The following is a 27,876-nucleotide window of genomic DNA, read 5'->3' as shown; positions in this document are numbered from 1 at the left end:
CATCACGGCTCACTTTGTCAAAAGTGTTATACATCTTTCTTCACTGTTCAGCTGCACTCAGTAGCATATCCACAGGGAACTGAAGGAAATGCACAAAAATAAAAAAGCTTCACATATAGTGGAAAATCTACAGATATTAAACAACTTAAAAGAAGATGACCATAAAAACAATCATGATAACCTTCTTGAACTCTTTTGTTTATGGTGTTATTTACAAAAGAAGAAAAAACTTCTTTTTGGCAGTTAACAGTCACAGATTGTTTAGAGGAAGACATGAATACAAATGGTGCCACAGGCACCACTTGAATGCTACACTGTGTTGAGTCCATGCGTGTTACAACTGGGTACTAATAACGTGGCATTTAGGGACAACCTCGATCAGTTCGGATGCCGCTGCTTCTCCAGACAGAGTGAGAAGATTCCAGTTGCACGTTCGCAGCTCCCCTTATTTTTGCTATGTAAATGTTCATCTTCCCACTCTCCAGTTTCCCTCAGTGAGACTCCGTCTGTGTCTCCTTTATAGTCTCACCATCCCTATCCTCAAGTATGCCCACTCCAAGTGTCTGCTAATCCTAAGTATTCTGGATTTTCTGCAGTCGGTGTCACAAAACCGTTCATATGTCTGGTTACTCCTCCGTTGCTTTCCAGTCCTGCTGGGCCGTCCCCCGCCACAGCCCCGGGAATCACCTTGGGCCCGAGGTCCAGATAGTATGGGTTGTCAAAGGCCGGAGAGGTGGAGTTCACTGGGATCAAATACTCTGGGTTTTCCACACTGTGACCTGAACTTAAGCCGTTAGGAAGCCGGCGGTCTATTCTGGATTTTCGAGGCAGTGTGCTGGGCCGCTCAGGGAACCCTGGCCTGAGATCCTGAATTTCTTGGTTGACGTACTCTGAGAAGGTGAATAGAAGAAGAAAAGTCAGAACATAATCAGAGTTACGGACATTTCCTTCTTTATGAAGACCACGACTCACCTGGCAGGGGATGATTTTGAATGGCGTGACTCTGCCGGGGTAGTGAGTGGTGAAGATAAGGATGGGGAAAACCATTCCACCCATCAGTTTCTAGGTCATCCTTGCTCCCGTTGGGGAAAGTGGGGTCTTTGCTGTAGCGTCCGGGGCTGGCTGGTGCCAAGGAGTGGCTGTCTGTAGGTGCATCCAGGAAGACAGAGTCAGACTGACCTCCAGCTGAGGTGCTGCGAGCCAGCATTGGATACTGAGGCCACACACTGTTAGAGGCGCTCGCTCCCATTGTTAAGGTTGGGTACTGGGCGTGGCTGATTCCAGTCAGGGAGGAGTGAAGGTTCCGAGGCCCAGCAGTGTTGGAAGGGTCCATATCTAAGCTATGATCTCTGCTCTGCTGGAAAGAAAAACAACCACCCTTTAAGATATTGGGAATGTACGACATGACAGCATGTTAACAGAAAAAGTCGCACTCTCACACAGTATCAGGTACTTACTGCTCATATAATATATATAAATCTTCAAATATATGTTCATATCGGTTTCATCATTTATTAAACAGACAATTCATGAGTTATTTCAAACACACAGACATTAAAGCAGGACTCTTAATTCTTATGTCACACATGCTGAATGATGGACACTCTCTTAAAAACTTCTCATCTGTCACTCCAGAATAAATTAGGAAAATTATCTTAGACTGATCTGATCTGGGGGTGGGGATTCCCCACCCTCTGATCTGTGTGTCCCTGCCTCTGCTAAATTATTTTTAATAGCGAGTTACAGTTTCTAATTTTAATAGCTAGAAACCGTAGCTATAAAGGGCGTCTTTGTATAATGTTACAAGCAACAGAGAAGCAGCCACAATGCTGCATGAATATAGGACACCTACCCTTAAAGTCGTTCGCTACATTAATCACAATTTGGAACCTGCGGTACACGTTGCTGCAGAGCACATAATCGAGCAGAGTCAATTTCAGATATTTATTAACTCGATTAACTCGAAAGTCTGCAACTGACACACTGCAGATGGAGCTTTGCCAGAAAGCAGAAAAAGTCATCAACGTGCATAGTTTTCTCATTCTGACATGCAGAAAATTTACTGTAACACGTTATAGCGCTGGTGAAATTTGAGATTTAATAGAAATACGGAAATTTAATGCCACAGCTTGCCAAATAGTGCTCAGTGGAAGGGGATCTATCAAGTAAAACTTGAGATGTAAGGGCCAACATGTACAACTGTCATCACATAACAGGTAAATTCTGTCTGTCTGTGATTAAAGCCAGCAAATGGACCAATCAAAAAGAACATATATCTATCTATGTATGATAGATATAGATACATATAGTTATATAAAATAGACAAAGACAAAATTACCCACCCCCCTCCCACCCCACTGACCCTGTATGACTGGTGTCTGGATAGTCCATTGGCCTGGGGCTCGTCCCCTTTCCTTGTATTTGGCACCAGGTACTCCTCAGGATCCAGGATCATTTCCCCAATATTTTCATCTTCCCTCAGAAGCATCCTGTAAAACTCACTGTCCACTGGGCTGCACTTGCTCATCTCTTCATCATTCTGAAAGACGATGAAAGAACAACATAGGATAAAAAACCCAAAACATTCTAGGAATGTACATCTTTATTTATTTGGATGGAATTAAAAGTGTCACTCTTTAAAAGGTAACCACATCTAAAAAGTAGCAGTTTTAGATAAATAATTTTATAGTATGGACACAATAACTATCAGTCCCGCTCTCTCTCACACACGCACACACACACACGCACACACACACACACACACACACACACACACACACACACACACACACACACACACACACACACACACACACACACACACACACACACACACACACACACACAGTAAAACATTAACAGCATGAGTAAAACATTTACATACCTGAATAACTACATAGCGAGTAGGATCTCTAGCCATGGCACTAAAATCATTGACCAGGCCTTTGAATCTCGGCCTGCTCTCAGGATCAATCATCCAACCTGCCAACCAAACAATGGTTAACTGAACACTTCAACAACATTAAATCCTTTGACAGACGGGGAAATAAACTACAACGTGTATAAAAGTCAGATTCATTTGCAGTTTTTAACCAGGAAATACATTAAATGCTTAAATCTTGGCAACATCACAACATAGACAAAATGCAAAAATCACTGCTGCAGTGAGAGGTACTGACATTTGACCATGATCATGTAGACATCAATGGTGCAGATAAGGGGTTGGGGAAGCCGCTCGCCCCCCTCTAAAACCTCTGGGATATCTCTTGCTGGAATCGTGTCGTAGGGCTTAGAGCCAAACGTCATCAGCTCCCAGACAGTTACCCCTGCAATTAAATAACAACAACGCAACATTTACTCTAAAATACAAATCACCTATAAGGATTTAAACCAAGTTATCTGTGAATGAAGTTAGTTTTAAAACCATTATGCATTCAAGAAAAACTATGGAAACACTGAACTCTAAATGTTTTAAGAAATATATTTATGGTTAAAATTTAAGTTAAACACTTTGGATTGCTGTTAAGCTTAGTCTATGGGTGAGACCAACACTCAATCATACAAGAACCTCTCTTGGCCAGTCTCAACTGTATTTATGCAAATAAGATACTGTGACATCATGCATCATACCCTTTGATGAGAATTTCAGGGTAGATCTAACTGTTGTGATTGACACCTTGTTAGCCAGTGAGTGTACTTTTCACACCACCGACAAGCCACAATAAAGCACGACGAAGATCAATTCAGTTTTATTTATATAGAGCCAAATCATAACAGCAGTTATGTCAAGGCGTGTTTTTATTTTTATTTAATGTAGCATGTAGCAAAATGCTACTCTACAAATTTCCCACTCCTTTATGCTAATGTATTTAGCTCAATTTAAAATGGAAGTTAGGCTATTTAGCACTACTTAGCATTAGACTGTAATAACTACCTGTATGTAAATGTGAGACGAGTTTATTGTTAATGCTAGTGTTATTAGATTCTTTTTTTTCGTGTTTCATATAGGGAAAAAATGCTACCTTACAACACACATGGCTAAGCTAACTAGTTTGATACAAAACAGAAATTAGGACGGATAACTCTAGGCTGTGCTAACTAGCTGTTTAAAAACTTTGAAGACAGTAAGATTTTTTATTTACAAGAAAACAGCATTATGTTGTATTGCTAGTGATACCTGAACAGCTCTATCTTTGCTAAGAACCAAAAAAGTCCTGTTTTTCCTCTCTTTTCCTGGAATGCGCCAACTCAAGAGTGATGTCATTCTCAAAGTTCCTGCATTCGAGTACTGAGGTATCTGGATCATGGCCAGTGTTGCCAACTCCTCAGTAAGGAAAATCGCTATTGGCTGTCCTAAAAGTCGCTAGAAGTCGCTAAATGACGTCATCGCCTAATTTGCATAATTGGTCATGCTAATCTAATTGTAACCTATGTTGTTGGAGAGAGAAATAACATCGTGGAAGAGACATAAAGTGAGTAAAAAACGTCCTAAATGCATTTAGAGTTTATTTAGAACTACAAATTACATTTCTTTTAGCAATTATTGTTTTTTTTTATGTCACAATTCCAACCCTGCTCCTTTACCCGGGCTTGGACTGGCAAAAGTGACCCGAAATAGGCACTCTGGTGGAGTTACTTTGTGTGTGTGTTTATAAGTAGTTTTAAACCTTGTGATCCACAAAACAGCATAAGAGTAAAAGAGTAAAAGAACTGACTGCGTTACAGCACCCGCTGCTTGTTGAGAGTAAAAGCGATACGCGCTTTCACGTCTTTTTTTAGCGACTTTGTCGCTAAATATAGCGACAAAGTCGCTAAGTTGGCAACACTGATCATGGCGGAAGATTTTATGGCAGAGATGCTACTTTACACACTTATGCTAAGATGACTAGCTTGATGTAAAACAATAGTTAGGCTATCCCAAAAAGTTGATTCTGTGGGAGAAACATTTCATCTTTGATCCAACTAGTTAGCACTAACTTGTTAGCACAGCCTAGACTATCGAATGCAACCTGAAATGGGTAACAAAGAACATAAAACAGAAGGAAACTGTTTACATTTTCCTATAGACTTCTACAGGACCAGAAGTCTTTTTGTGACCAGCTATTGCCATCTGATAGCCTTCAGACAGACTGCAGGTTTAAGGGACTTTGCACTGGATTAATTTTTCCAACCCAGAATCTGGGTCCATGAGAAATAGTACTGTTGTGGATACACAACAGACCCACGTGGCCCCTTGACAAAATTAATTGTCTAGCCTTTTTCGCTTTATACTGTCTGTGGGCAAAATCCTTAGCTGGCCAACAAGGAATAGAATCTTTGGAGAAGACCTAGCTTAGTAACGGCAAAAACTTTATGTCTGAACAGGCATTCATGCCAATTGCATTTTTTTATGTCCCTCTATCAGCTAATTTGGATCCTTTTAAGCCATTACAAAACCACAGATTGTTAAACAAAAGCCATCTACATGAACCAGTGCTAAGACTGGCCAATGGAGATGCTTCTTACAACTCTCAGCATACGCAAGTCCCACCCATATAATTCAGCTCAAACAGCAAACATCATTTCTGGATTCACATTTTAATCAAAATCCTACTTTACTTGCTTGCAAATCTATTTTGGTTCACATTTAAACTTCAATGTATTTGATAAGATTTTTCTGATGATTTATTCATAAGAAAAGGATCAATTTAAAATTCCTAGCCCTGGTTGATGCCTACCGTAGCTCCATACATCACTCTGGTGAGTAAACTTCCTGTGCAGGATAGACTCCAAGGCCATCCATTTGATTGGCACCTGGAAACACAGATTTCCAGAGCATTTTTAAACAAACAAAATCCTTAACGCCCGCAGAGAACATGCTCTGCAAGTCACAGCTTCCATCTCACCTTCCCTCCATCGGCGTGATACTCCGTCTCGTCTATATCGAGCAGACGGGCCAGACCAAAGTCGGTGATCTTCACGTGATTCGGGTTCTTCACCAGGACATTGCGGGCTGCCAAATCTCTGTGGACCAAACGAACCTCCTCCAGGTAACTCATCCCCTACACCAACACACACATACACCAACACACAGATCCATCACCCTACATGTGTCCACAAATAAACAAACTGGAACCACATCAAATATGAAAAGACAAGTAAGATAAGAGAGAAATGAACAAAATATACTTCCGCTTATATCACTGCAAGCGGTCACACAAGTACAAGCATGAAAACAGAAATGCAACACCTTGTTTCCTGTTTTTGTACCTTGGCAATCTGGACACACCAGTTGAGTAGGAACTGCGAACCAATGCGGTCCTTGTTCTCTCTGACGTAGTCGAGGAGGCAGCCGTACGGCATCAGCTGAGTGACCAGCTGCACAGTAGAGGTGAGACAAATCCCCAGGAGACGACACACGTACGGGCTGGCAACGCCCGCCATCACATATGCCTCCTGGAAGCAGAGAGAGCAGATGTAATGAGCGTGTGAACTTCATTTCCGTCCACTGTAACTCCTCAAGGTTTTCTGCCTGGCTTATACTCACATCGAGGATTTCTTTGTTGGCTTTTGGTGAGGTGTTCTCACGCAAAACCTTAATCGCCACTGGGATTTTCACATTTTCCCCATCAGGAGCCCAAATTCCCTGAAACAGTAATCAAAATCATCTCGAACAAAGCTCACCACCCTCTGAACAAACAGCACATAACGTGGTTATGGATGTGCGTGATGACCATACCTTGTAAACAGTGCCAAAGGCCCCCGAACCCAGCACCCTGAGTTTTTTCAGCTCGGTCTCTTTCAATATACGCATCTGAGCTTGATTGGGTGAAGCACCACTCGGCGTCAAAGGCTCCACCAGCTGCATGTGAAGGAGGAAAATAGCAGATAAAGACTCCACGCTAGAGCAAAACACACATTTTAATTTGGCACGTCGTCCCTCACCTCGTGCTCCTGCAGGATCCTCCTCATTGTCTCCTTCCTCTTTAGCTTCTTCTGTCTCCTCAAGTAAAAGACCAGCAGAGCCAGCAGGATAATGAAGAGCACCACCCCACCTACTGCAGCCGCGATGGACGTGCCAGGTCTACACAGACACAGAAAGTTTAACGCTGCGCCCATCCATAAAAATCGAAGTTCAATTTGTAACAGCTCCCAGAAAAGCTAACGGAAATAAGTTGTTTAGTGCGCTCACCCTGTCCTGGTATCAATGGGGCAGCCTCGTTCATCCTTCACAGTGCAGCTGGAAGAGAAAAGCACCGTCTGTGAAGTCAGTCTCACTGCGTGCTTGTGTATGTGTGTGTGAGTTGGGGCTTAAATGTGGCGTCACTCACGGTGGCGTGCAGTTGGTCTTGCATGGCAGACAGTGTCCCGTGGCATTGCTGTATTTCCACACAGTATGCAGATCGCCCTTGACGCCACTGGGACACCGATCCACGCAATACTCGCCGTCCTGGAAATTCCGACACTCCGTGCAATGTTGAGCACCCTGAGACGCAAACAGAGCGATATTTAACAATGTTTATTTTTTTTATTTAGCATAAAAAAATAACAGAGTTTCTACAGCCCAGTGTGATGTCGACATCCTACTTACAGCACCACAGCAGCTAAAAGGATTCAATTTAAGCTAAAATTAGACCACTTTAAGAACTTTTGTAATTAGAAATAGCTTAAAGTATAATTTATTTTAAAGCAAGCAAGGTGCAAGCAACATTATCCCTGTGTAAAAAGGCTTCAGTAATCTCAGCTCTACAATGCACCATCAAAAACAAGCTATGCAATGAGAATATGCATCCTGCAGTGATGCCACATGCATCTTGAGAAAAGTGAAAAAGGAAAACAGAACCTCATAAACTTGTATTTATTCATACAAACGATACATCTCCAGGTTAAATAAACTGTCATATACAAGTACTTTTGAGCTCCAAATGGAGGTTTAAGGAGTTAGAAATCCTATCTAGCCGTATTACACTTTGGTCTATGTTTCTTACCGGCCCGTGGCAGGACTCTGAGCCATTGAGGGGTCGACACTGTGGATCACAGGCAACACACTTAGATCCATCTATGTATTCACGTACGGGCCTGCAAAGCAAGCACAAGATGCACGTAAGGTAACATCCCAGGATTAAATTAAATGCATTTATCTGAAGCATCTGACACCATCCTGAGAAGACACAACTTCAGAAACAGACGCCAGCTGCAAGTAACCCGATGAGCTCAACGACATTTCTTCTTCTTCTATAGACAATCGTGAAGTATCGTATGAATTTTTGCCAACTTTCTGCAAACATCACATCATGCTGGACTGTAAATTTCCAGTCCAGGATACAATTTCCATCACAGATTCAAAATAATTAAATTTTTACACTTTTGTTCTGCTTTACATTGAAGAAACAACATTAAACATGTTAATTTAACACCTAGATAGAAATTGTATGTATGAATTCCCGAATATTCCATGTATTACTGCTTTTATTTTATAAAAGCATTTATATGTTATAGAGCAATATATAGGGCACGCCACTCACTCCATACTACGGTGACCTCAGAGGTATTTACGGCTATGATGTCTTTAATCAGTTAGATTTGTTAATCTTTTTATTTAGAAACTCTATGAAACTAAACACATAACATTTCTACTTTCCTTGTTAGGTTATGGTCGCGATGACTAAAGCCATAGTGTGGTGATAACTTTTTAAATCCGATCCAATTCAAGGCAAAATAGGCAAGAGAGCAGGGTATGATTTTGCATTTGGTTGCGTTGTAAATAACAAAATCACTAGCTTAATTTGGAGTGTATAATAATAATAATAACCTCTGTTGTTTGAGTCTTACTAAAAGAGACTGTAATTAGATGTTTGAGCATTTTACTTTAAGCCTGCTTTTTCCAGGCACTTAGCAGATGTAAATTCCTAACTAAGCAAATGTACCATCTAATGGTTGTACTGGGTTCATTTTGTGCGCATGTATACAGCCCAGTGTGTTTTCTCATTTGCTCTGCCATCTTGCATTTGCTTTTGTATGTGCATGTATGCACGTCATATCAAACTCAAACACACCGTTATCGCAGATAATAGATCCTAAATTGCTTCAAGGCACACGTTAAATTAAACGTTTTTAATCTGAAAACTAAACATCATTAGTTTTTCTGATATATTTACTGGGGAACTAGTTCTGGGAATTATTACAAATAAAACAAATAGTACACTGAACAATTACAGAACATTATCAGTTGTTTTCGCATTGATTTAGTTTTGCCACACCTCTACAAACGCACGCAAACCTTCTTACCCCTGATAGAGATCACACTGCTCTACACACTCGGTGCCACGTTGGAAAGTTTGGCAGGACACGCACTGGCTGGGCCCCGGACCCCAACAGCCCGCCTTACAAAGGGGGTGACAAACATTCCCCTCTTTCTCTGAAAACATAGAGACAATGCAGCATGATTCACCCTGTAGTTTTTTTACTGCATTAGACCACAAAAAAAAAAAAAAAAAAAAAAAGCTTAAGACAGCTGCACGACTAAAAGGTCTGTGGCTTTACTTACCACAGACTGCAGGGTCCTGGTTGTGGCTGACGATGCGGTGCGGACCCTGGGTGGGATGGAGGAGATTCTGCCATGGCAGTGAGTTGGTGTAGCACAGCTGTGTGTTGTTGTAAATCAAGACCAAACCTCCACTGACGCTGCGCAGCGACCGCAACCCGAGAGACTCGATTTGCAGATTCTGGATGGCCAGTGAAAACACACCCCTGAATGGATGGAGAGGGAGAAGATGAAGAGTGGTAAACAAAGCTTTAAATAAAGAAGAGTGTAAGAAGCAAACAGCAAAAGAGACACAGCTGTAACCCGGTATCTTTCTGTGAAAACAAGCTTCGTACAAATAGCGTTTGGGCTCTTCGGAGCAGAGTAAGGATCTTGGTCATTTTGGAGGGACTCAAAGCAGAGCATCATATCAATGTGGCTCCAGCACTGTCACTACAACTGCCCTACAGTGTAAAACCTGAGAAATCCAAGTGCAAAATTCTCCCACATGGAGAATGTATAAGGAATTATTCAGTTGTTCACTGATGAGTACAAGTCTGGAAAAAATACAAAGTTTATTGAGAAATTTATGATGCCACACCGTGCCCACATATTCTGATCCTGCCCTTCCATTCAGAGGTTTTGGATATAAAAGTGGATGCTACATTTCTGTCCCGGGATCCACAAAACATTCCTTAAAACATCTGTAGACTTCTAGACTGCTGGTAAAAAAGGGAAAAAAAATGCTGGCTTCAGAAGACACCACCAAACATCGACCTTTTCCTAGAACAATCAATGGATAAGATGGCTTTGACTCTTCAAACTAAGAGTCAAGGAGATTAACAGTGGGGGGGAAATGGGTTTGTTATAACAAGATTCAGAACAGCTTATAATCCAAGTGTAAAAGCTCTGATAGAAATATTTTCCTGCAGTGTATTCGATGGCTTTGGATGATGTTATTAATCTGTTTAAGTCCCTGACATCATGTTCCATGTTTGTAAAACTGTGTAAAATGGAAAAAAAAAGACTTCCAAGTGGGAGGAAAAAAGTACTCAAGCATGACTTGTCCTGTCCTGTCGCCAAACTGCTGAGTGACAAAGTCCACATGAAGTCGCACTTGTCGTGGATGAAGGGATCAAACGGAGGCCATGGAGACCGAGGTCAGTGTGAAACCAAAAGTGAATGCGGAGCTAACATTTTCAGACATTCGTTTCAATCGAAAATAATAAAACAGTTGTCGGTTGGAATTTTTTTAGCTTTAGCTAAAAGCTGCATTAAAACAGACTCTTTCTCAGCATCAACCATGTGTTATACAGCCTGTCTTGCTCATACTCCCTCCACAAAAATGTGATTGGTCGCTTCCACCTGGAGAACATTGATCGTAACGTTGTACACGTCACCAGCACGGTGATCAGATGGTGCTAACTGTGACCTAGTTTAAGACACTGGCCAGCAGGGCAGCAGTGCTAGCTAATAATTAGCATTTATTACCCTGAAAATGAACAGACTGCCTCAACTGAAGCAGAAACAGTCGAAAAAAACTGAACACAAACAAAGACACAGTGTTGGGTGGACACATTGGCATGTAGTGACGCACCGCATGGAAAGAAAATTAAACGTGCTGCATCTATATAACGATCTTAATACTACAGGAGAGCTGTTCAAGGCACATATAGACGATCCGGATGGTGAAGTGGAGTTTATTGATTCTTTAAATTACTTAAACTTACTATTATTCTTCATTTAGTTGACTTTTTTATCCACGTTTCCATTGTGCTCACTTGCATGAGAAGAAAAATGCGCTTAGCAGGCACACCTAATGTTTGTTTCCAGCTCGTTGGTAAGTTTATTGATAATAAAGCTGATAATAAAATCACCACAGAAGGGAAAACAAAACAAAACACTGCAGTAAAGTGGATTGAGTATGGTTACACAACAGGCATATTGTGCAAACAGGATGACAAGGGAAATAGTGGAGAGCATGCAGAGCAACAGACAAGCAGTTTTAAGAAGTCTTACTTGTAGAGCATCGTGCCTCTGATCACCTTCAGGTTCTCAAACACACTGAGGTTGGTCCACTGTTCTGGCCAGGCATCAATGTAGAGATAACCTGCAAGTTTAAAGATCACACAGAGGTGATGAAAACATTCCAACTGAGGAGACTTCGGTGTGAGAAACAGATAAAATGTTACTTAATAAAAAGCTCACATAGGGTTTAACAAACACTGTGGTACCTGTGATCTCCTCCAGAGTCCTGAAGGCACTCAGCTGCTCCAAAGTCAGGCCTGAGGTGTTCTTCGCAGGATCCCTGGACAGCGTAAGATTTAAGTAAGACTTAAAAGCCACTTTGATTATTGGGAACAATTTCATTTTCTCTTGGCTTGTCCTCAATATTAATATCTCCTCCAGGTTAAGCTTGGATTTTGTGAGAAATGCCTTCGCCAGTCCACACAAGTCATGGAGACGATGTGTCTGGGTGATCTTGAGTCAGAGATACAGATTCAATCCACAGGAGGAAATAGGAGGAATATGCTGAATGCAAGCCTGTTTGTGCAGGTTCAGATCACACTAACACACTAACATTGACAACCCTCAACAATACATCAGAAACCACACACGCGTTCACTTAAATCAGCTGTCGGGGAATTTTATCAACATGTAGTATCTCAACCTCAGCAAGTTACAAGTCATGTAAGCAAACCTACAAGCTTTGTATTAACTGTTGGTATTTCGCTACATTATTTGAAATGCTCTTTTGAAATTGGAGCAGTTTTGTCCTCTGTTGACACAACGTCAAAAACACTTGAGTTTAAAGCCGGTCTGGTTCCCTGTGCAGGGATAGGCTCGGGCGGCAAAAGGATTGTGTACAAGTTGTTGCTGCAAAATTAAATATTTGAAGTGCTGAATGGGAGGGATGTGGCGCTGTGGCGGAATAAAGTCTCTGGTGTCAAGCTGCTTGTTGTCTTTACTGAATTTTACACGTTTCTAAAAATGTAAAAGTCTCTCACCATGAGAAGCTCTCAGAGCGGAAGGCCAGGCTACCGAAAATCTTCGTGCACTTGTTGAACTCCTCCACATTGGAAGGCGTTACTACGGCGATGCTGCTGCTGCTGTCGGTGACACCATTGTTGTCTGTACTCGGGCCGAAACACACTATGATACCAACCAGGAAGGGGAAAAAAAACAAAACAACAACAGACGTTAAACCAAACCAGAGCTTTTCTGGAAGCAGTATTTCTAATTAGACTAAAGTTTAACAACAACAATGACTAATAATCACCCAGCAACATGAACTAGGACGTGATCATTGCTGAATGAAACAGATTTGCACTGCATTAAAGGAACAAAGCCTTAAGCCACCCCTCATTTACTTATGTTTTGCTATGAAAACTGGAAATAGCAGCGGTGATTTATTGACAATGTGAAGTTTTTTGAGCAGTACTGTATACAATAACATTCAACCAGCTCTGAACACTTAGTTTTTCTGCTCTTGGCTTGGTATGATGTCAGTGAGAGTGGATACTGTCGTCACCTGCACACAGACCGGACCGACCTGCTGTTCAAATCTTTAAATCTGTTTACGATGGGCAGTGAATCAGAAAAACAGGAGCCATAACAACTTGTTTTCAGACAGTGGGTGAGCTGAACGGTTGCACCAAGGTCCATTATAAAATAACTAAAAATTATTGCGAGCATTGAATCATGCAAAGCTGCTCCAGGAGAATCCAAGAATAAAAATATGAAGATGAAAATGAGCACCATAGATCCTGGAGGCTTGGTATGAGGAGCAGAGACAGGAGAATTATGCTAGCAAGGTTATAAAGGTGACAGAGAAACTAACAAGCTAAACTAACGACATGAACAGACAGGCGGACCAGATTACTGAACCTCATTCCGATTTGTCGAGTTAACTCAAATCTAGAACCATCTTCCGCTTCCAAGTGGATGTTTTTATTCACACTAATTAGCAGGTAAATCTAATAAAGCTGCCACTGTGTGCGTGTGTTTGTAAACAGAATGATATTTCCCAGGAGAAAACAGAATGACTACCTCACCTTTGGGACAGTCTCCTTCACACTTATCACATTTCTGCGTCTCCGTCCCGTCAGGTTGGGTGACGACAACTTCCTGGTTGTTTGGGGGGCAAGATAAAGTACAGGCCACTTCCAACGCCAGATAGTTATCTACAGGGCAGGAGACAAAGTGTCCAAGATGGGAGGCAGGGATTTAAAAAAATAAATAAATCAGCGAGCGTGTGACAGCTTTCTTGGTTAAGCAGATTTTTTTTTTTAAGGCAAACTCTTACAAGGACACGTCTTGACACAGGTCGCTCCAAAGTTAAACTTCCCATGTGGGTTGGATTGGGACTGAAACGTGACGGGGTCATAGGTGGTGGGCAGTGGACAGTTCTCTTTACATACACCGCTGTCGTTGAAGTGACGACAAGCCTGCAGAGAGGAAGGAGGAAACATGTTTCTCCAGTAAGGAAAAGGAAAAAAGGAGATTACACTGTAGATAAGAAAACAAAAACAACAGGACTGTTTACCAGACAGTCTGAGTCTTTGGGTCCAGTGCATCCAGCTGCACACTGCAGGTGACAGCAGTCGTTGGGTAGAGGACCTTTACACCGCTGGCAGCCAGACGCACATTTAGCTCGGGTCACTTTAAACACACACACACACACGCACACACACACACACACACACACACACACACACACACACCCTTTCAGCAAAACTTCATCTGTTCTGCTTTTGTCTACATAAAACTACATGACATGACTGTGTGTGTGATTTTAACTCACGAGTTTGGCAATCCTGAGGAGTCTCTCCCCAGCATCTTTTCCCACATGCAGGCGAACAACTTGGACCTGCACCAGAAGAAAGCCAGGAATAAAAACCAGGGAAAGCTGAGCCACAATTTTACAAGAAAGACAAAGATTCAAGAGCATGCAGACATGCTGGCTGATCCGTGGTTATGTAAGGCACCAGTACGGTTCATGAGAGCCGTTTGCTGGAAGGTCAAACTCTATAAAAGAAATCTATGTAAAGTATCCAAAACCAACATAAACGATTTTTGCCCACATTAGGATTTATAAACCCACTTCCAAAATTGCTGGGACACAGCGCTAGAATGTAAAATAAAATCAGAATGCAATGATCTCACAAACCCACATTTTATCCCCAGTGGGACAAAGAAAACACATCAAATGTTTAAACTGAGGCATTTTACTATTTGATGAAAAAATATTTTGAAGCTGGTGGCAACAACATGTCTCGAAAAATTGGGACAGAGCAACAAAAAGCTGGAAAAGCAAGCAAAAAAAAAAAAAAAAAAAAACAGCTGGAGGAACATTTTGCAACTAATGAGGTTAACTGGCAACAGATCACTAACATGACTGGGTATAAAAAGAGAGGAGAGGAGTTTCTCAGGAATAAAGACCGGCCGAGGTTCACTAATCTGCAAAAAACTGTGTCTTCAAAATGTGGAAAGATTTTGGAATAATGCTCCTCAACGTAATGATGGCGCCTTTACACATCTGGAAAGGCACCATCAGTAGGGCTGCTCGATTATGGCAAAAATGATAATCACGATTATTTTCACTGAAATTGAGATCGCGATTATTTGACGATATTTATTTAACCCTTTAAGACCTACTATAGAACCAAGTCCGCCAGAGCTTATATTATTTTTTTTACATGTTGTAGTGCCGTTTGTGGGAGCATTTCAATTTGCTATGCAACTGTTATAGCCCATATTTTAATAATATGTATGCATTAAGTCCATAGTAACTACATTAATTGCAAAAAAGTGCAATAAACTACAAAAAAATTGAAAATCGTTTTTGTTTTTTACATGTATTTCTACTTGGAGAAATTTAAGAGGTTTATCCCTCAAAACTTTAAATACAAAAAAGTTGCAAAAAAAAGTTTACAACAACAGGAAATTTATTTTGAGTGTCTTCATAGTTTTATTTTGGAGATACACCAATTTTTATATACTGCAGGAAAAACGAAAAAACAATCCTATGATGCAAATTTGCAAAGAAAACAGCATGTGCATCAAAATAAACTATTTCCAGCAGTGCAATTTGAGTTCTAAGCATCCCAGCAACTATTCAGAAAGGTCAAACATGACCAGTATAGGCTTTTAAGGCCTACAAGTAAAAAACTACAATTTCCGCGAAAATGACGTCACTTCCGGTTTCGGCCGGGAAATTGCGGACATGCGACAGTTCCCGCTGACGTCTGTTTCACTGTGGGAAGTGTTACGAACAGCTGATAGGAACGGCAAAGCGTGTTTCTGGAATATTGTGTTTTTGTTCCTGCAAGAGCTTTTTATGCAGTTTTTGCAAAGCTTTATGTGGAAGGAAACTGTGACCGAGGACAAGCTGATGGCATCAGATGTAAGTACAACTCCTCCGGTTTCATATGCAAAACAAATTATTGCGCTAGCTTACACAGTTCCGGTTCTACAGGGATTTAAAAATAGTTACACAACACGGAGCGTGCTGCTCTGACCGGCTTTAAAGGGTTAACAATGACTTTAAAAAATAATATAAAATAGTGTGCAACACCACTGAAGTTTTTTTTACCTCTCTTTTCAACCAGCGGCAGTCACTCTCCTCTCCAAATAACTTCTGTTTAGCTTTCCGGGCTTCCCTCGGGTCCTCTTAATCAGCGGTCTCCAACCTTTTTTGCGCCCGACAATATTTTCACGGACCGGCCTTTAAGGTGTCGCGGATAAATGAGGGAGGGGCTAATAATCGGCTCAGTCATTTTTAATGATCGTTGAAAGCCCAGATCGTAATCGTGATTAAAATTCGATTAATTGAGCAGCCCTAACCATCAGTGCTGAAAGCTATACACGGGTTTTAGATCAACATATGCTCCCAACCAGGAAACATCTGACATGTAAAATGACTTTATGACATCGACAAATCGCTGCATGATGTTTCTCTTTGTTCACTATTAGAGTCAGTCAGCTGCTCACAGTTAGGAGGCCGAGGCTGCAGTCGGTGTTCCTTGGCACGGCCATTCTGCTCATCCAAGATGTCCGTCAAATTGATGTTCTGGGGGTCTGGGAAGCACAGCTGGGGGTTCCCCCAAATATACACTGCACCCAGCAGGATCTCTGCAGGACAGATAATACATAAAAGTGACTCCACAACTTATAGAAGACAACAAATGCTGAGAGAAACGGGCCTCTGTTCTGACCAATCTTCCAGTGAAACACTTCAGTGTTTTAAAGCTGGCGGCTGAGGATAAGAAAATGAGTCTGAGCTCCAAACTTGTCACATCAAATTACGCCGGATTTGAGGAAAATGTCTGACCTGTGAGGCTACGTAGCCGGAGCGTCCTCAGCCCCTGACCGGCGTGAGTGTTATCCAGCACAGCCAGCGCGTAGCTGGAGTTGTACAACTGGCTGCCTCTTATGATCCGAAGGCTGTCTAAGGGCAACAGGCTCACAGAAACATGAGCAACAAGTACATAACCCTGTACCTCCACAATCCCCTGGTGAAGAAGAGATGAAGAGAGACAAAGGTGAGGAACACTGGAGCTAACCAAGCTTATTAACTGTATTAACATTTTCTTTGCGTTTCCATTCAAACTATACCTGCAGGAAGGAGAGGTCAGGGTTTCCATGGAGGTGTGTAATCTCCAAGTTTCCATGAACAACCTGGCAACCGGTGTAAAGCAGCCTCAGAGTCTCATAGTGGTTTTCCAGGCTGGAGGGCAGGGCCAGCTTCATGTCTGTACCCCGACAGACTGCAAGGCAAAGAAACAAAGTGGCAATTTATATGACCTGTCAAGAACTACAACCTACAGTATATAGAAACAAAAAACCACTTTTCTTCAATGCAACATTTAGTTTCTTTAATGAATGAAGCCATTCAACTTTTCATTCGGCAGAATTCTTGCATTTTATGGGTTAAAATATCATCCCTACAAAAAACTAAATGACATACAGTAGTCTGCAAAAGCTGTGAGCCAACCTTCATTTATTTTTATTTCACTTGGAAAATTGGAAGATGGGCAAACACATGCAGTGCAGTATAATAAGGAAAAACAGAGGTTGTACAATTCTAACAAGCTCGAAAGTCAATGCAAGTCAATACAGCCTGAACTCTCTAGGTCAAGCTTTCTTGTCATTTCTTTAAGTAGTCTACAGGAATAGTTCTCCTGGCTTCTTGAGGGACATGCAAAGCTCTTTTATGGATGTTGGCTTCTTTTGTTCTGTTCTCTCTCAAGACGATCACACACTGCTTTAATAATGTTGAGGTTTTTTTGGACATCTCAATGTAAACGTTTACAACAGTCCTTTCTCTTTTGGTTCCTTTTTTCATGTGTACAGACACCTACGTGGTAATGAATGTAAGGCTTGGACTCCACATAACTTGACTCCATCTATTCACAAGCAGCCTAAATAGAAATACGAGCCGCACGCACAGCCTCCGTCTGCGTCTTAGTATACATATATGATATATTTTCCCCTGGCAGCAGATTCCCTTCAGTGGGTCACACACAGAATTGAATTCGGGGGTCATACAGCATTATAATTCACAGGGGCATTTGCAGACACATAGCTCTCGTGCCTTAACAAGCAGTCACACGGTGAACAGTCCCTCCTCTCTCGAAGTTATAAATGACTTCCCTTGGCTCCTTTCCAGCAGCCCCTCAACAGTCAACCCACTTTTCTTCATTGAAGCCCCCCAACCTCACTACTGAGCCATCTCTCTCCCTGCCATTTTGGAAAGCACAGAAGCAGGCACACCACAGGAAGAACGGGAAGTCCTGGCAGCCGGGACAAGGCCGATTTTCATGACACAGTGAGGTTACCAGCAGACTTCGGGAGATACGTCTTATCATGTGTGTGCGTCTGCCACGTGTAAAGTTTCCTGGAGATGGCGGAGCGCACAGACCCATATTACCCCTCCTGCAACTCAGCTAAAGAAGTACTGAAGCATTAATAAAGACAGCGAGCTACTGCAGTAAATGTGTCTATGATTAACCGTGCGGCTGCCAAAAATACACACCCAGCCTCTGCCACTTGTGTCAAATAACAAATCAAATGACTAATCGCCGACTCCTTCAATTATGTCATCATGGAAAATAGTTTTGGAAGTCAAGCCAAGAGTGGAGATGTACTCTCATCCTCTGGCATTTTAATCATTTTCAATAAGACAGAACTTCTAAAACACAAACAGCTTTCCCAGAGTGTGACAAAAAACAAAAAGCTGGATGTCTCCGGCTTTGGGGATTAGGGAAATGTGCTGTAACAGAGAGCTCAACAGAGCACATTATCCGTTTCTGAAAAGTGTGCGTAAAGCCCGTCCTCAGTTTCCTCTCCCTTTATTCCCTCATTGTTTGCTCTCCAAAAGTCTCTCAGCAACGCCTGTGTGTGCGTGGACTTGTGAGGAGCTCCCGGCCTAAAATACTTTCCCTTTTATCGCTCACGTTACTCAGCCTGCCCGCGGTCAAGACGCTAACTTTACTTTCCCCATTCGAAGTTCACTTCCTGCCTCTTCAAAGGTTTATCTAACGGGTTATCAAAGAAATTGTCCTCACATCCTCTCTGATCACTCGTGTCTTTTAAATTCTCTCAGAGTCTGAGCTGTTGCTCAACTGCAATCATCCTCTGGGGAAGTGCAATTTAATAGAAAGGTGTGTGGTTGCATAGCTAGAAGATGACACACACAGTTTTGGATTTTCCCAGTAAAAGGGGGATGTTGTGGTGACTGGCACCGAGTTTTGATCAAAGCTACATCGGTGACCTGTGACCTTCCAGTTCACAAGGTGATTGCGCGCCGTGTCACGTGTACACGCATTAATGCTGCCTGCTGCACAGCATGTAATGCCAATTTGCCACTGGAAACTTCCACTGCTCAGGTGTTTTGCTAGAGAGCAACAACAGCGAGGGAGGTATTTTTCCTACATTCCCGTCTGTTTCTCTGAGTTCTGACCCTACTCACGCTCTCTCCAGTCTAAATTAATTACGGTCACAAATTACAGAGGCTAAAAGGATCCCGATTATCTGAGACCATGCCTGTTCTCCCACTGCCCACTTGTTCACGCGCTCACTCAGTAGTGAAGCGCTGCAGACAGCTGTTGATGCATTTTGGACATCATTTAAATGAAGCCCTGCGATGTAATTACCCGCCGGATATTTCTAATTAGTTCTGTTGTTAAAACAGCTGCAGCTGCACTACAGTTGAAGCCATGGAAACCTCAGCAGTGCTATATCTGGATAAGTACACAGTGTAACTGACATATCCCTCTGTAACATTTAAGTCAAATCTGTGCACACAGATTTATTTGAAACCCAGTTTGTCTGAACTACACCCTGTTACGTAAGCATGATGGAAACCATAGATTCAACTGTGCTATTATGTTATAATCTTCAATACATTCACCTGAATAATGCCACCCCTCAAAGTTACAATCAGCATGGATACACAGATATATACACATACACAGCAGGAGCAATTCAATGCATTTAGGCATGTAGTTCAAACTGAGCATCACAATGGGAAAGAAAGATGATTTAAATGAGCCTGGTTGTTGGTTTGAGTACTTCAGAAACTGCTGATCTACTATCAGTAGGATTTACACAGAGTGGTTCAAAATCGAGACTATATCTAGTGGAGGAAGTGTTTTATCAGAGCCAGAAGTCAAACTGTTTTGTTTTTTTTATAGGAAAGCAACAGTAACTGAAATAACCACTCGTTACAACCAAGGTACGCAGAAGAGCGTCTCTGAATGCATAAAACATCCAACCTGAAGCAGAAGACCGCACTGCGTGCCCTTTTTGTCAGCTAAGAACTGGCAACTGAGGCTACAGCTCTCACAGCCACACCAGAACTTGACAAGAGTGGAGACAGGCTTGTACCACCAGTTCAGGCGGTGTGGGGATATTAGGGCTGGGCCATATCATACCGTTCACGGTAATACCGGTGTATGTTGGGCAACGATAAGAAAATGAAATATCGCGATGGAATATGGGTAAAAAGCACATGCGCAGTGCCTTTGTTTACATACGCACATGGCAGCGACGCAGAATGAGAAGAGCGAAAGTGGATCGTTGAATGAAACGGATGAACCAGAATTGGTTTGTAAAAATGCTACAACTTCAGTGGTGTGGGACTGGTTTAGCTTTCGTCCGTCAGATACACAACAAAGCACTATTTTTGGTAGAGCGTGCTAGCGGGCCGTCGTTATTACAGTGTTTTTTGGAAAATAAATCCTTTGATTTTTCTGAAAATCGACAGTGCCCCTTATAATCCCGTGTGCCTTATGTATGAACTCTGGTTGTGTTTACTGACCTCGAAACAGTTTTATGTACACGGCGCTCGCAAATCTGTCAAATGTTTCAGTACGACTTTGCTAAGCTACGGACCCGCACCGCTTGATGGATTGTCAGAGCATTACAGCCATCGTAGTCAGGAGCCTCGCGGAGTGATATGTACTGTGCTTCAACATAATATTACAGTATTGTGTGTGTGTAACCTCTTTTTAAGTTTTGTGGATATTATACATGGTTATGCTGAGGATATGTCGGCCAGTTTCCACTGGAAATGCCTTTTGGTTAAACTGTCAGCAAGGAATTTGCATTTGCACTGCAAATTTTTTATATAACTTTAATGCACTTAAAAAAGCTGCTTGTGTAAGTGAAAATACATTGACGGGGGTTTTTTTTTGACAGTTGAGGAGTTGTAAAGTATTTTGTCTCGTGTCAATTATATCGTCAGTTATATCGTTATCGCAAATTTTCAAATGTATATTGTGATAAATATTTTTGGTCATGTCGCCCTGCTCTAGGGGACATTTTCTTTGGGTCACCATGTGAGCATCGCTTACACTCCATAGCCTGTCTGAGTGTTGATGCCATCCCTTTATGACCACATCTTCTGACGGCTGCTTGCAGCAGGATAAAACACCATGTCACAAAGCTCAAATCATCTCAAACTGGTTTCTTGACCATGACCAATTAGATCGCTGTACTTAAATGGCCTCCAGAGCCACTAGATCCCAAAACATTCAGGACATGGTGGTGAAAGAGGTTCACATCATTAGATAGCCGTGTAGCCAAAATATCTACAGCAGCTGCGTGATGCTATCATGTCGATATGGAACAAAATCTCTGAGGAACATTTCCGGCACCTTGTTGAATCTATGCCACAAAGAATTACAGCAGTGCTGAAAGCAAAAGGAAGTCCAGCTGGTAATAGCAAGATGTAATGAAGTGTCCAGTGTTTATACATTTATAATAGGAGAGGAGCTCAGCAACTATTCTCAAAAGGGTAAGATAAATCACATTCGCTCCATATCTGCTCACAGCTCAGTCATTAGCCATGATTACAAGGACACTAATAACTGGAATAAAAGTCTGAATGATATAAAAATGCTTCATGTGAACACAATGACCTGATAACGCTCCTTTGGACCAAAATTTCCTTTCAATTGACACAGGTGGGTTATACCGACCTCAATCGAATCAGTGTGTATGGACAGGTACCTTATCCTTACTGCGAATGCCTGCTATATGTCAACACAACGACAACACAGCGTGGGTCCATTTGAAAAAGATAAATGACGCAAAAGGCAAACACACGAGACAGGAGAGAAACTGATGACTTCCTCTGTTCAAACCGTCGATGCATGTAAATACACAACATGATCGGACTGAAATTGCGCACAGGTAAACATGAATACTGACAGGAAAATGGAAAACAACGCTCTACATGCCAGTGACTCTACCTTTGCTTGTTTAAATCCATCCAACTACTTTTAGGTTTGTTAACATGTCCTAATTTGTGTAACAGCAGTTTAGCATAGCAGATTAATCTCAAAGCATGCTTAAGGTGTCTGTATACGTCAAACAAGCCTCGCATTTAGGGGACAACCTGTTAAAGATAGAGTTGCTGTCAGGTTAACATGTGAAACGTGGTGGAAATAACAACTTTGTCTTTTACACGTTGTTTACTTCATGGTTAACCGCCACTAGCAGTTTCAGCACAGCAGCTTGTTTACCAGTTCTGACTTTAGAAAACTAGTATTACCACCTTGAGCTCTGTGGTATGCCAAACATTAGTTAAGTCCACCTCCATCGAGACTTAACACAAATGTAGTGATGAAAGGAAGGAAGCCAGCAGATGGGCAAGTCTGGACAGTATGATGTCACTGTGCACAGTAGTTTTGGAGTTACAACCAAAACAAAAGAAAGAAAAAAAGATGTTTTGTTGGATCGCAGTGACCTTTGACTGCCATATTCTAATCAGTGCATCCTTGAATCCAAGTGAACTTTGCGCCCAGTTTATAGAAACTTCCTCAAACGGTTATCGGCTTCTTGGGAATGCCGGAGAGTGACGTGCGTACGGATGGGCAGTTAGAAAACACAGCGAACCCCGGCCAAGGCTGTCGTTAGCACATAAAAAGATAACACTGCTGAGCTGGTGAATCAGCTGGTGAAGATTGATTGAACAGAAAGTTGATCGTCCAGTCCCTGTAACAACACACGCATTCACAGGAATGCCACGTACTGTGGCATTCCTGTGAATGCAGTTAGTACTGCAGGACTTTTAAGTGCATGTGGCCAAGCAATCCAAACACTTTTTATATAGTCAGAGGAGGTTTTATAACTTGAAGTGCAAGATATTTAAAATGTCAGCACTTGTTGTTTCAGCTCTAAGGAAAGTGAGAGAACACGAAGTACTGCCGGTGTGTAAGAAATCACTCCTGATTTGATCTGAATCAGGCTTCCTGAGAGGCTGCGGTGTGTGTTTGTACAAACGGGCTGCTTGAGACTGAAAACTGAAAGCCAGCTTGAAGCCACACCTGTGTGTGGCTGCATGCCAGTTAGCACAGGGAGTGTGTGGAGGTGCGTGTGTGTTTACCAGTGTGTGTGCGTGTGTGTGTAGCAACAGGAACGCGATGCTGCCGCCGCTGTTGCAGGAACAGGGCTGAATCACAGCGGAAAAGCCTGCTCCTCGTGCTCTCGTCTAATGGATTAGATCCTCCAAAGTTCCGCAAACAGAGCGATCTGATCCAGCGGGACTTTCGCTCAGATTTTTCACACGGCAGCCCTGATTGCACCGCAGCCCTAATCCTTAGCAACGCGTCTTGCATAAACTCCACATTTCTCCCAGCCTCCCCACAGCGCATTCTTTCTACCGCTTCACTCTGCGGTCGAGAAAGAAAAAAAACAGGTATTGCTCAACAGACAAGCAGAACAGGCTCTGTGCTGCGCTGGAGCCACGAACTCCTCGTACACTCACGCCGCCACAGACTAAAACCACCAAAACACGAACGCACCGCCACATCTCAGAGTGTCCCGACCTCTTTCTACACATTAACCACATAAAGGAAGGAGTCTGGATTAGAGCGCTGGAATAAGGAGGAGGGAAAATTAGGACATCTTCCATTCAAAACTGGCCTAAATAAATATCAAGAAGTCGATTTCTGCTATTATTTTCAAATAAAAGGCTAAAAGATAAGTGCTGTTAATGAAGGAGTTCCACAGAAGGATAACTGATCGATAAATTGAATGGGATACATTTCATTATTAACATAGTGTACACAGTGCTGTGTACAAATCAGTTACTCTTTGTTAGAATTCCAGAAGGGTTTTATGACAAATTAAAGGAAAAGTCACTGACAGTTTCTCCCAGGTCTCTGGAAATCTGCTGGAGCGTTCAAGCATCATTATTCCTGATGTTGGTCCAACACGTCTGTCCTAAATCTTCTACAGGTTCAAGTGTAACAAAATCCAGCTGGAGCTGCTTTCAGCTGCTCCTTTATTTACAAGCAGTCACCACAGATGGTAGCTCTACATGCCGGATCTGACTTTTTTTAAATGCCCAATGTCCTTCCTGACATATCCCCAAAGGGATCAGTGTCCCCTCCCAGGATCAAACTGGGATATTTTGTTCATTAGTCAGGTAAATCACATCACTATAGAGCCACCAGTGGAACCCCGTAAAATCCAGCATTTAAAAAAAAAAATACTTAAATTACTTTCAAAACATTTAGATATTCAGAAGTGTCTAGATCACGTTCCCACGTCACTCCCTTAGAGGAGAATTTGAAAGATTTGCAAATAAACACTTAGAAAAAAAATTAATCGCAAATTATTTCGAACCAGAATGATTTCACAGCCAGAGGATGAACCCAATATCAAAATTTAGGTACTTTAATTCGTTTTGACCGGCCACCCATCACCAAGAAATGCAATTTGTCTCTAGATGGACGCACTCTAAAATGAACTAGGCTGCAGAGCTTAAATGAATGTGTCTACTTGCTGAAGTCATGAGGGCTTGAAAATGCAGGCAAACTTCAACCCATCCCTATGTACTTCAAGGGCTTATAACTCGGGTTTCATAGCTTGAAGATAACATTGTGCATAGGTTCATTAATCATCCTAAAGTTGCTTCACAAAAACATTCAGCTGGTCCCGAGAGGCTCGTGTGGAAGTGACATTTAAAGCACGCGCGTGCTGCAAATGGTCAATAGTAAGCATGCGGTGCACCTCTGTGGCAGCATTTGAATTAGTCTTTCCTCCCAATGCACATTCGGGTTTTGCCTTTGATCTGTCGCCCACCTGCACACACCACTCCAAAATATAATTACTTCTCCATTAAGGATGAATGTGCTAGCTTCACAGTTAGCAATTTTGTGCTAGTTTTCATTTGAATGATCTCTCTCATCAACTCCTTATTTTATGATGCTCAGAAATTACCCTGAAAAACATGTTATGGTTTTTGTTTATATTGTACTGAAAATACAAGACGGTTCTTTGTTTCTAAGTTTGGAATCGAGGGTTTGAATCGGGCATTTTTACCCATACCTCCTTAATTCCAACGTCCTGCAGACATGGGATACGTTACATGCTTTACCTAGAGGGCACTTTTACAAACAACACATCAAACTAAAGGTCGTTTAATAGGCAGAATTTTTTTAATATTTATAATATTTATCAGATTGAATGAATGGGCAGTAAAAAGAGCAAACTCCTTTCTTTTAAATCAGTTATTTTCAAATGAATGGCCTTGTTGGAAGGGCTTTTTGGCCCTTGTGATGCATAATTATTTCACCGCGCTCGCGAGATGCCACTGCATTTTAGTTATGGATGCTTTGAAAGTTTACACTACATTAAAAATAACTGCAACCTCTTTAGTTTTATAGAGAGCTGGCCAGCACCCTATGCCAAGCCTGATTTGGCCTGTGAGCCGCAAGTTGAGTATCACTATTACAGACCTCTTATGAATTACAGGGAAGTTAATAAATAGTGAAAATAACACGTTTGTTTTTTAATTATTTCCCCATGATTTCATTCTGCTAACACAAACAAGGTAGCTGAGGCAATCGTTTAAATACTGAGAGTTTAGAAGATGTCAGCAGTATTTCTGAGTGTCACACTGATGTAAGATGTGCAGATTCACAGATCTAACACTTTATTTCCTCAGAGGTTTTTCCCACTAAAAGCCGGGTGAAGAGAAGATAAACAGAAGAAGAGGCTGAAAGTCTCCCCGGAGGACGGCAACAATGGCTCTCCGGTGGTCCCACTCTCCTCTCTGGGTGAGTTAGATCACTAACACGCGGTCTAGACTGGTGAGTCACAGCAGGCTGAGTTAGCTGATCACTGAGGCCAGTTCAGTAAGACTTAATCGCCACACAGTGAGCTTCACTGGAGTGTGACAAGGGCACGAACTCTATGGATAGAAAGGCCACTGAACACAGACACACACACAGGCACGGGGACGGGGAGGTGAAAGAGTGTGTGCGTGATATAACACTTTTACAATACTTCATAACTGAAAGTAAGACAGCTGAGATTCACTCTGGAGCCAGTCGGAGCGCTCGCCCTGAACTGATGCTTCACAGATTGAGTAAAGTGCACCAACCAGTTCCCACCAACAATGCAGTCATAGATGAAAATCACTTCACCTGTGACTAAAGGCTTTGTGTGTGTGTGTGTGTGTGTGTGTGTGTGTGTGTGTGTGTGTGTGTGTGTGTGTGTGTGTGAGAGAGAGAGAGCAGCTAATAAAACAGACAGTTGTTTGTACTTACATTAGTCATTTTTGTTCTGAGGCTGACATGAATGAAAAACCCCAAAGGGGGCTCTTTCTTTATTTTGTGCACATCAATGAAAGCCAACAGCTGCATGTCAATAAAGTGAGCACTGCAGAATAAATTGTTATTGAGTTCAGATTCATTTTTGCCATTAGCATGTGCCAATAAAACTGCTTTTAAAAGCAGCTGGCTGGGGGTTATTGATCTCCCCAAATACACCTAAAATCGATCTATAAAGGGTCATATGCACCCATTAATCTGCACTATCAATCATTTTCTCAGTTAACAAACTAAATAGCCCAAGTACAGACTGACCATCAGATCAAGCATTAAATATATATATTATTTAATATTATAAATTATTATTATCCCCCCAAAACCTATAATAAAATGAAAAACAAGCAAAAATATGATTTGCAGCTCGTTTGCACCTTCCAGTTAGCTCTTGTTTTACTGGCATGTACTCAAGCTCCAAGTGTGACAAGTGGCCCCTCTATCGCACAATGTCTCCCTTTTAGAGCCAGGAGTGAATAATTGACATCGTCATGATCCTTGGCCCACAATGCACTGCCTGTTTAGTGTCTTGTTTTTGTTTGTGTTTACAGCAAAGCCACGAACCGTCCGCCTGCAGTGCACAAGTCAGTTGTGTCGCAAAGCTGTAAAGCAGGTTCTCATATTTCTTACCTGAGTCTCTGCTCTGTGTTTATTTGAGCAAGTCAACGTGTTACAAGATTGGAGATATTTGTTTATTTAGTTTTTGAATCTTTTTTTAAATTATTATTATTTTGGTCCAAACTGTAAATCTAAAGCGAGGCTGTTTTGTGACAGGTGTGATTTTTCCTCATAAGCAGCCCTTCATAAATCCCAGGGGAGCAGAGAGGACCCGGCTGAGGAGTCACGGAGGAATGTAGTCCTCCGGACCAGAAAAAAACCTCCAGCATTTCCTAAAATTACAGCCAGCACACTCCAGTGCCATCTCCCCGAAGCTCCGTGGGTCTATTTTGCCGACGGCGGAGGCATTATTGACAGGGGGAAAGCGCTGAAAGTTACCCACCTTCTCTGCCTGAAGCGCCCGTCACTCCGAGCAGTACGGCCCCGACAAACAGCAAACTTCTCGCCGCCTCCATCTGCGCAGACCCGGCGCTTCTAGTCCATCTGGGGGAAACAGAGATTAAGTTTTTGCATCTCATTTAGAGCTAACTGTCGTTTCTGGCACCGTGTGGAGTTGTTGTTCGTGTCCGAATCTCAGTTACTTCCTCCCATGAATTCCCTGCCTGTTGGTAGTAAGCGCGTAACAGGAGCGCA

The 27,876-nt window shown here is 42.1% G+C and overlaps 1 protein-coding gene across 2 annotated transcripts; it reads right to left on the bottom strand.

The window, feature by feature from the left end:
• Positions 1-121: 121 nt before the first annotated feature.
• erbb2 (erb-b2 receptor tyrosine kinase 2) lies at positions 122-27,876 on the bottom strand. 2 transcript variants are annotated; one of them, XM_080873949.1, is made up of 27 exons: positions 27,626-27,876; positions 17,120-17,271; positions 16,836-17,016; positions 16,496-16,636; positions 14,307-14,372; positions 14,049-14,164; positions 13,809-13,950; positions 13,558-13,686; positions 12,511-12,655; positions 11,737-11,810; positions 11,522-11,612; positions 9,527-9,729; positions 9,268-9,397; positions 7,968-8,058; positions 7,311-7,465; positions 7,172-7,219; positions 6,925-7,063; positions 6,719-6,841; positions 6,527-6,625; positions 6,250-6,435; positions 5,886-6,041; positions 5,718-5,793; positions 3,180-3,326; positions 2,885-2,982; positions 2,363-2,539; positions 973-1,357; positions 122-890 (listed from the first exon to the last, which is right to left on the bottom strand). In XM_080873949.1, exons 1-27 carry the CDS (start codon positions 27,759-27,761, stop codon positions 541-543), a joined length of 3,936 nt encoding a protein of 1,311 aa, XP_080730075.1. In that variant the 5' UTR covers positions 27,762-27,876; the 3' UTR covers positions 122-540. The 2 variants fall into 2 exon arrangements, with proteins under 2 accessions (XP_080730075.1, XP_080730076.1); XM_080873950.1 differs by having other exon boundaries at positions 973-1,354.

Source organism: Rhamphochromis sp. 'chilingali' (assembly GCF_963969265.1).
Source record: "Rhamphochromis sp. 'chilingali' genome assembly, chromosome: 22".
NCBI classification, from domain to species: domain Eukaryota; kingdom Metazoa; phylum Chordata; class Actinopteri; order Cichliformes; family Cichlidae; genus Rhamphochromis; species Rhamphochromis sp. 'chilingali'.
The sequence above is the reverse complement of the archived record's forward strand: the minus strand, read 5'-3'. Positions and strand labels throughout refer to the sequence as shown.

Excerpts from the sequence above, each read along its gene's own strand:
- erbb2 (XM_080873949.1), bottom strand. The coding sequence starts at position 27,761 with ATGAGATGCAAAAACTTAATCTCTGTTTCCCCCAGATGGACTAGAAGC. Across the intron at positions 13,687-13,808 it reads CTGTGTCAAGACGTGTCCTT|ATAACTATCTGGCGTTGGAA; the intron begins GTAAGAGTTTGC and ends CCTGCCCTGTAG. Across the intron at positions 2,983-3,179 it reads CTACATGATCATGGTCAAAT|GTTGGATGATTGATCCTGAG; the intron begins GTCAGTACCTCT and ends TTTGGTTGGCAG.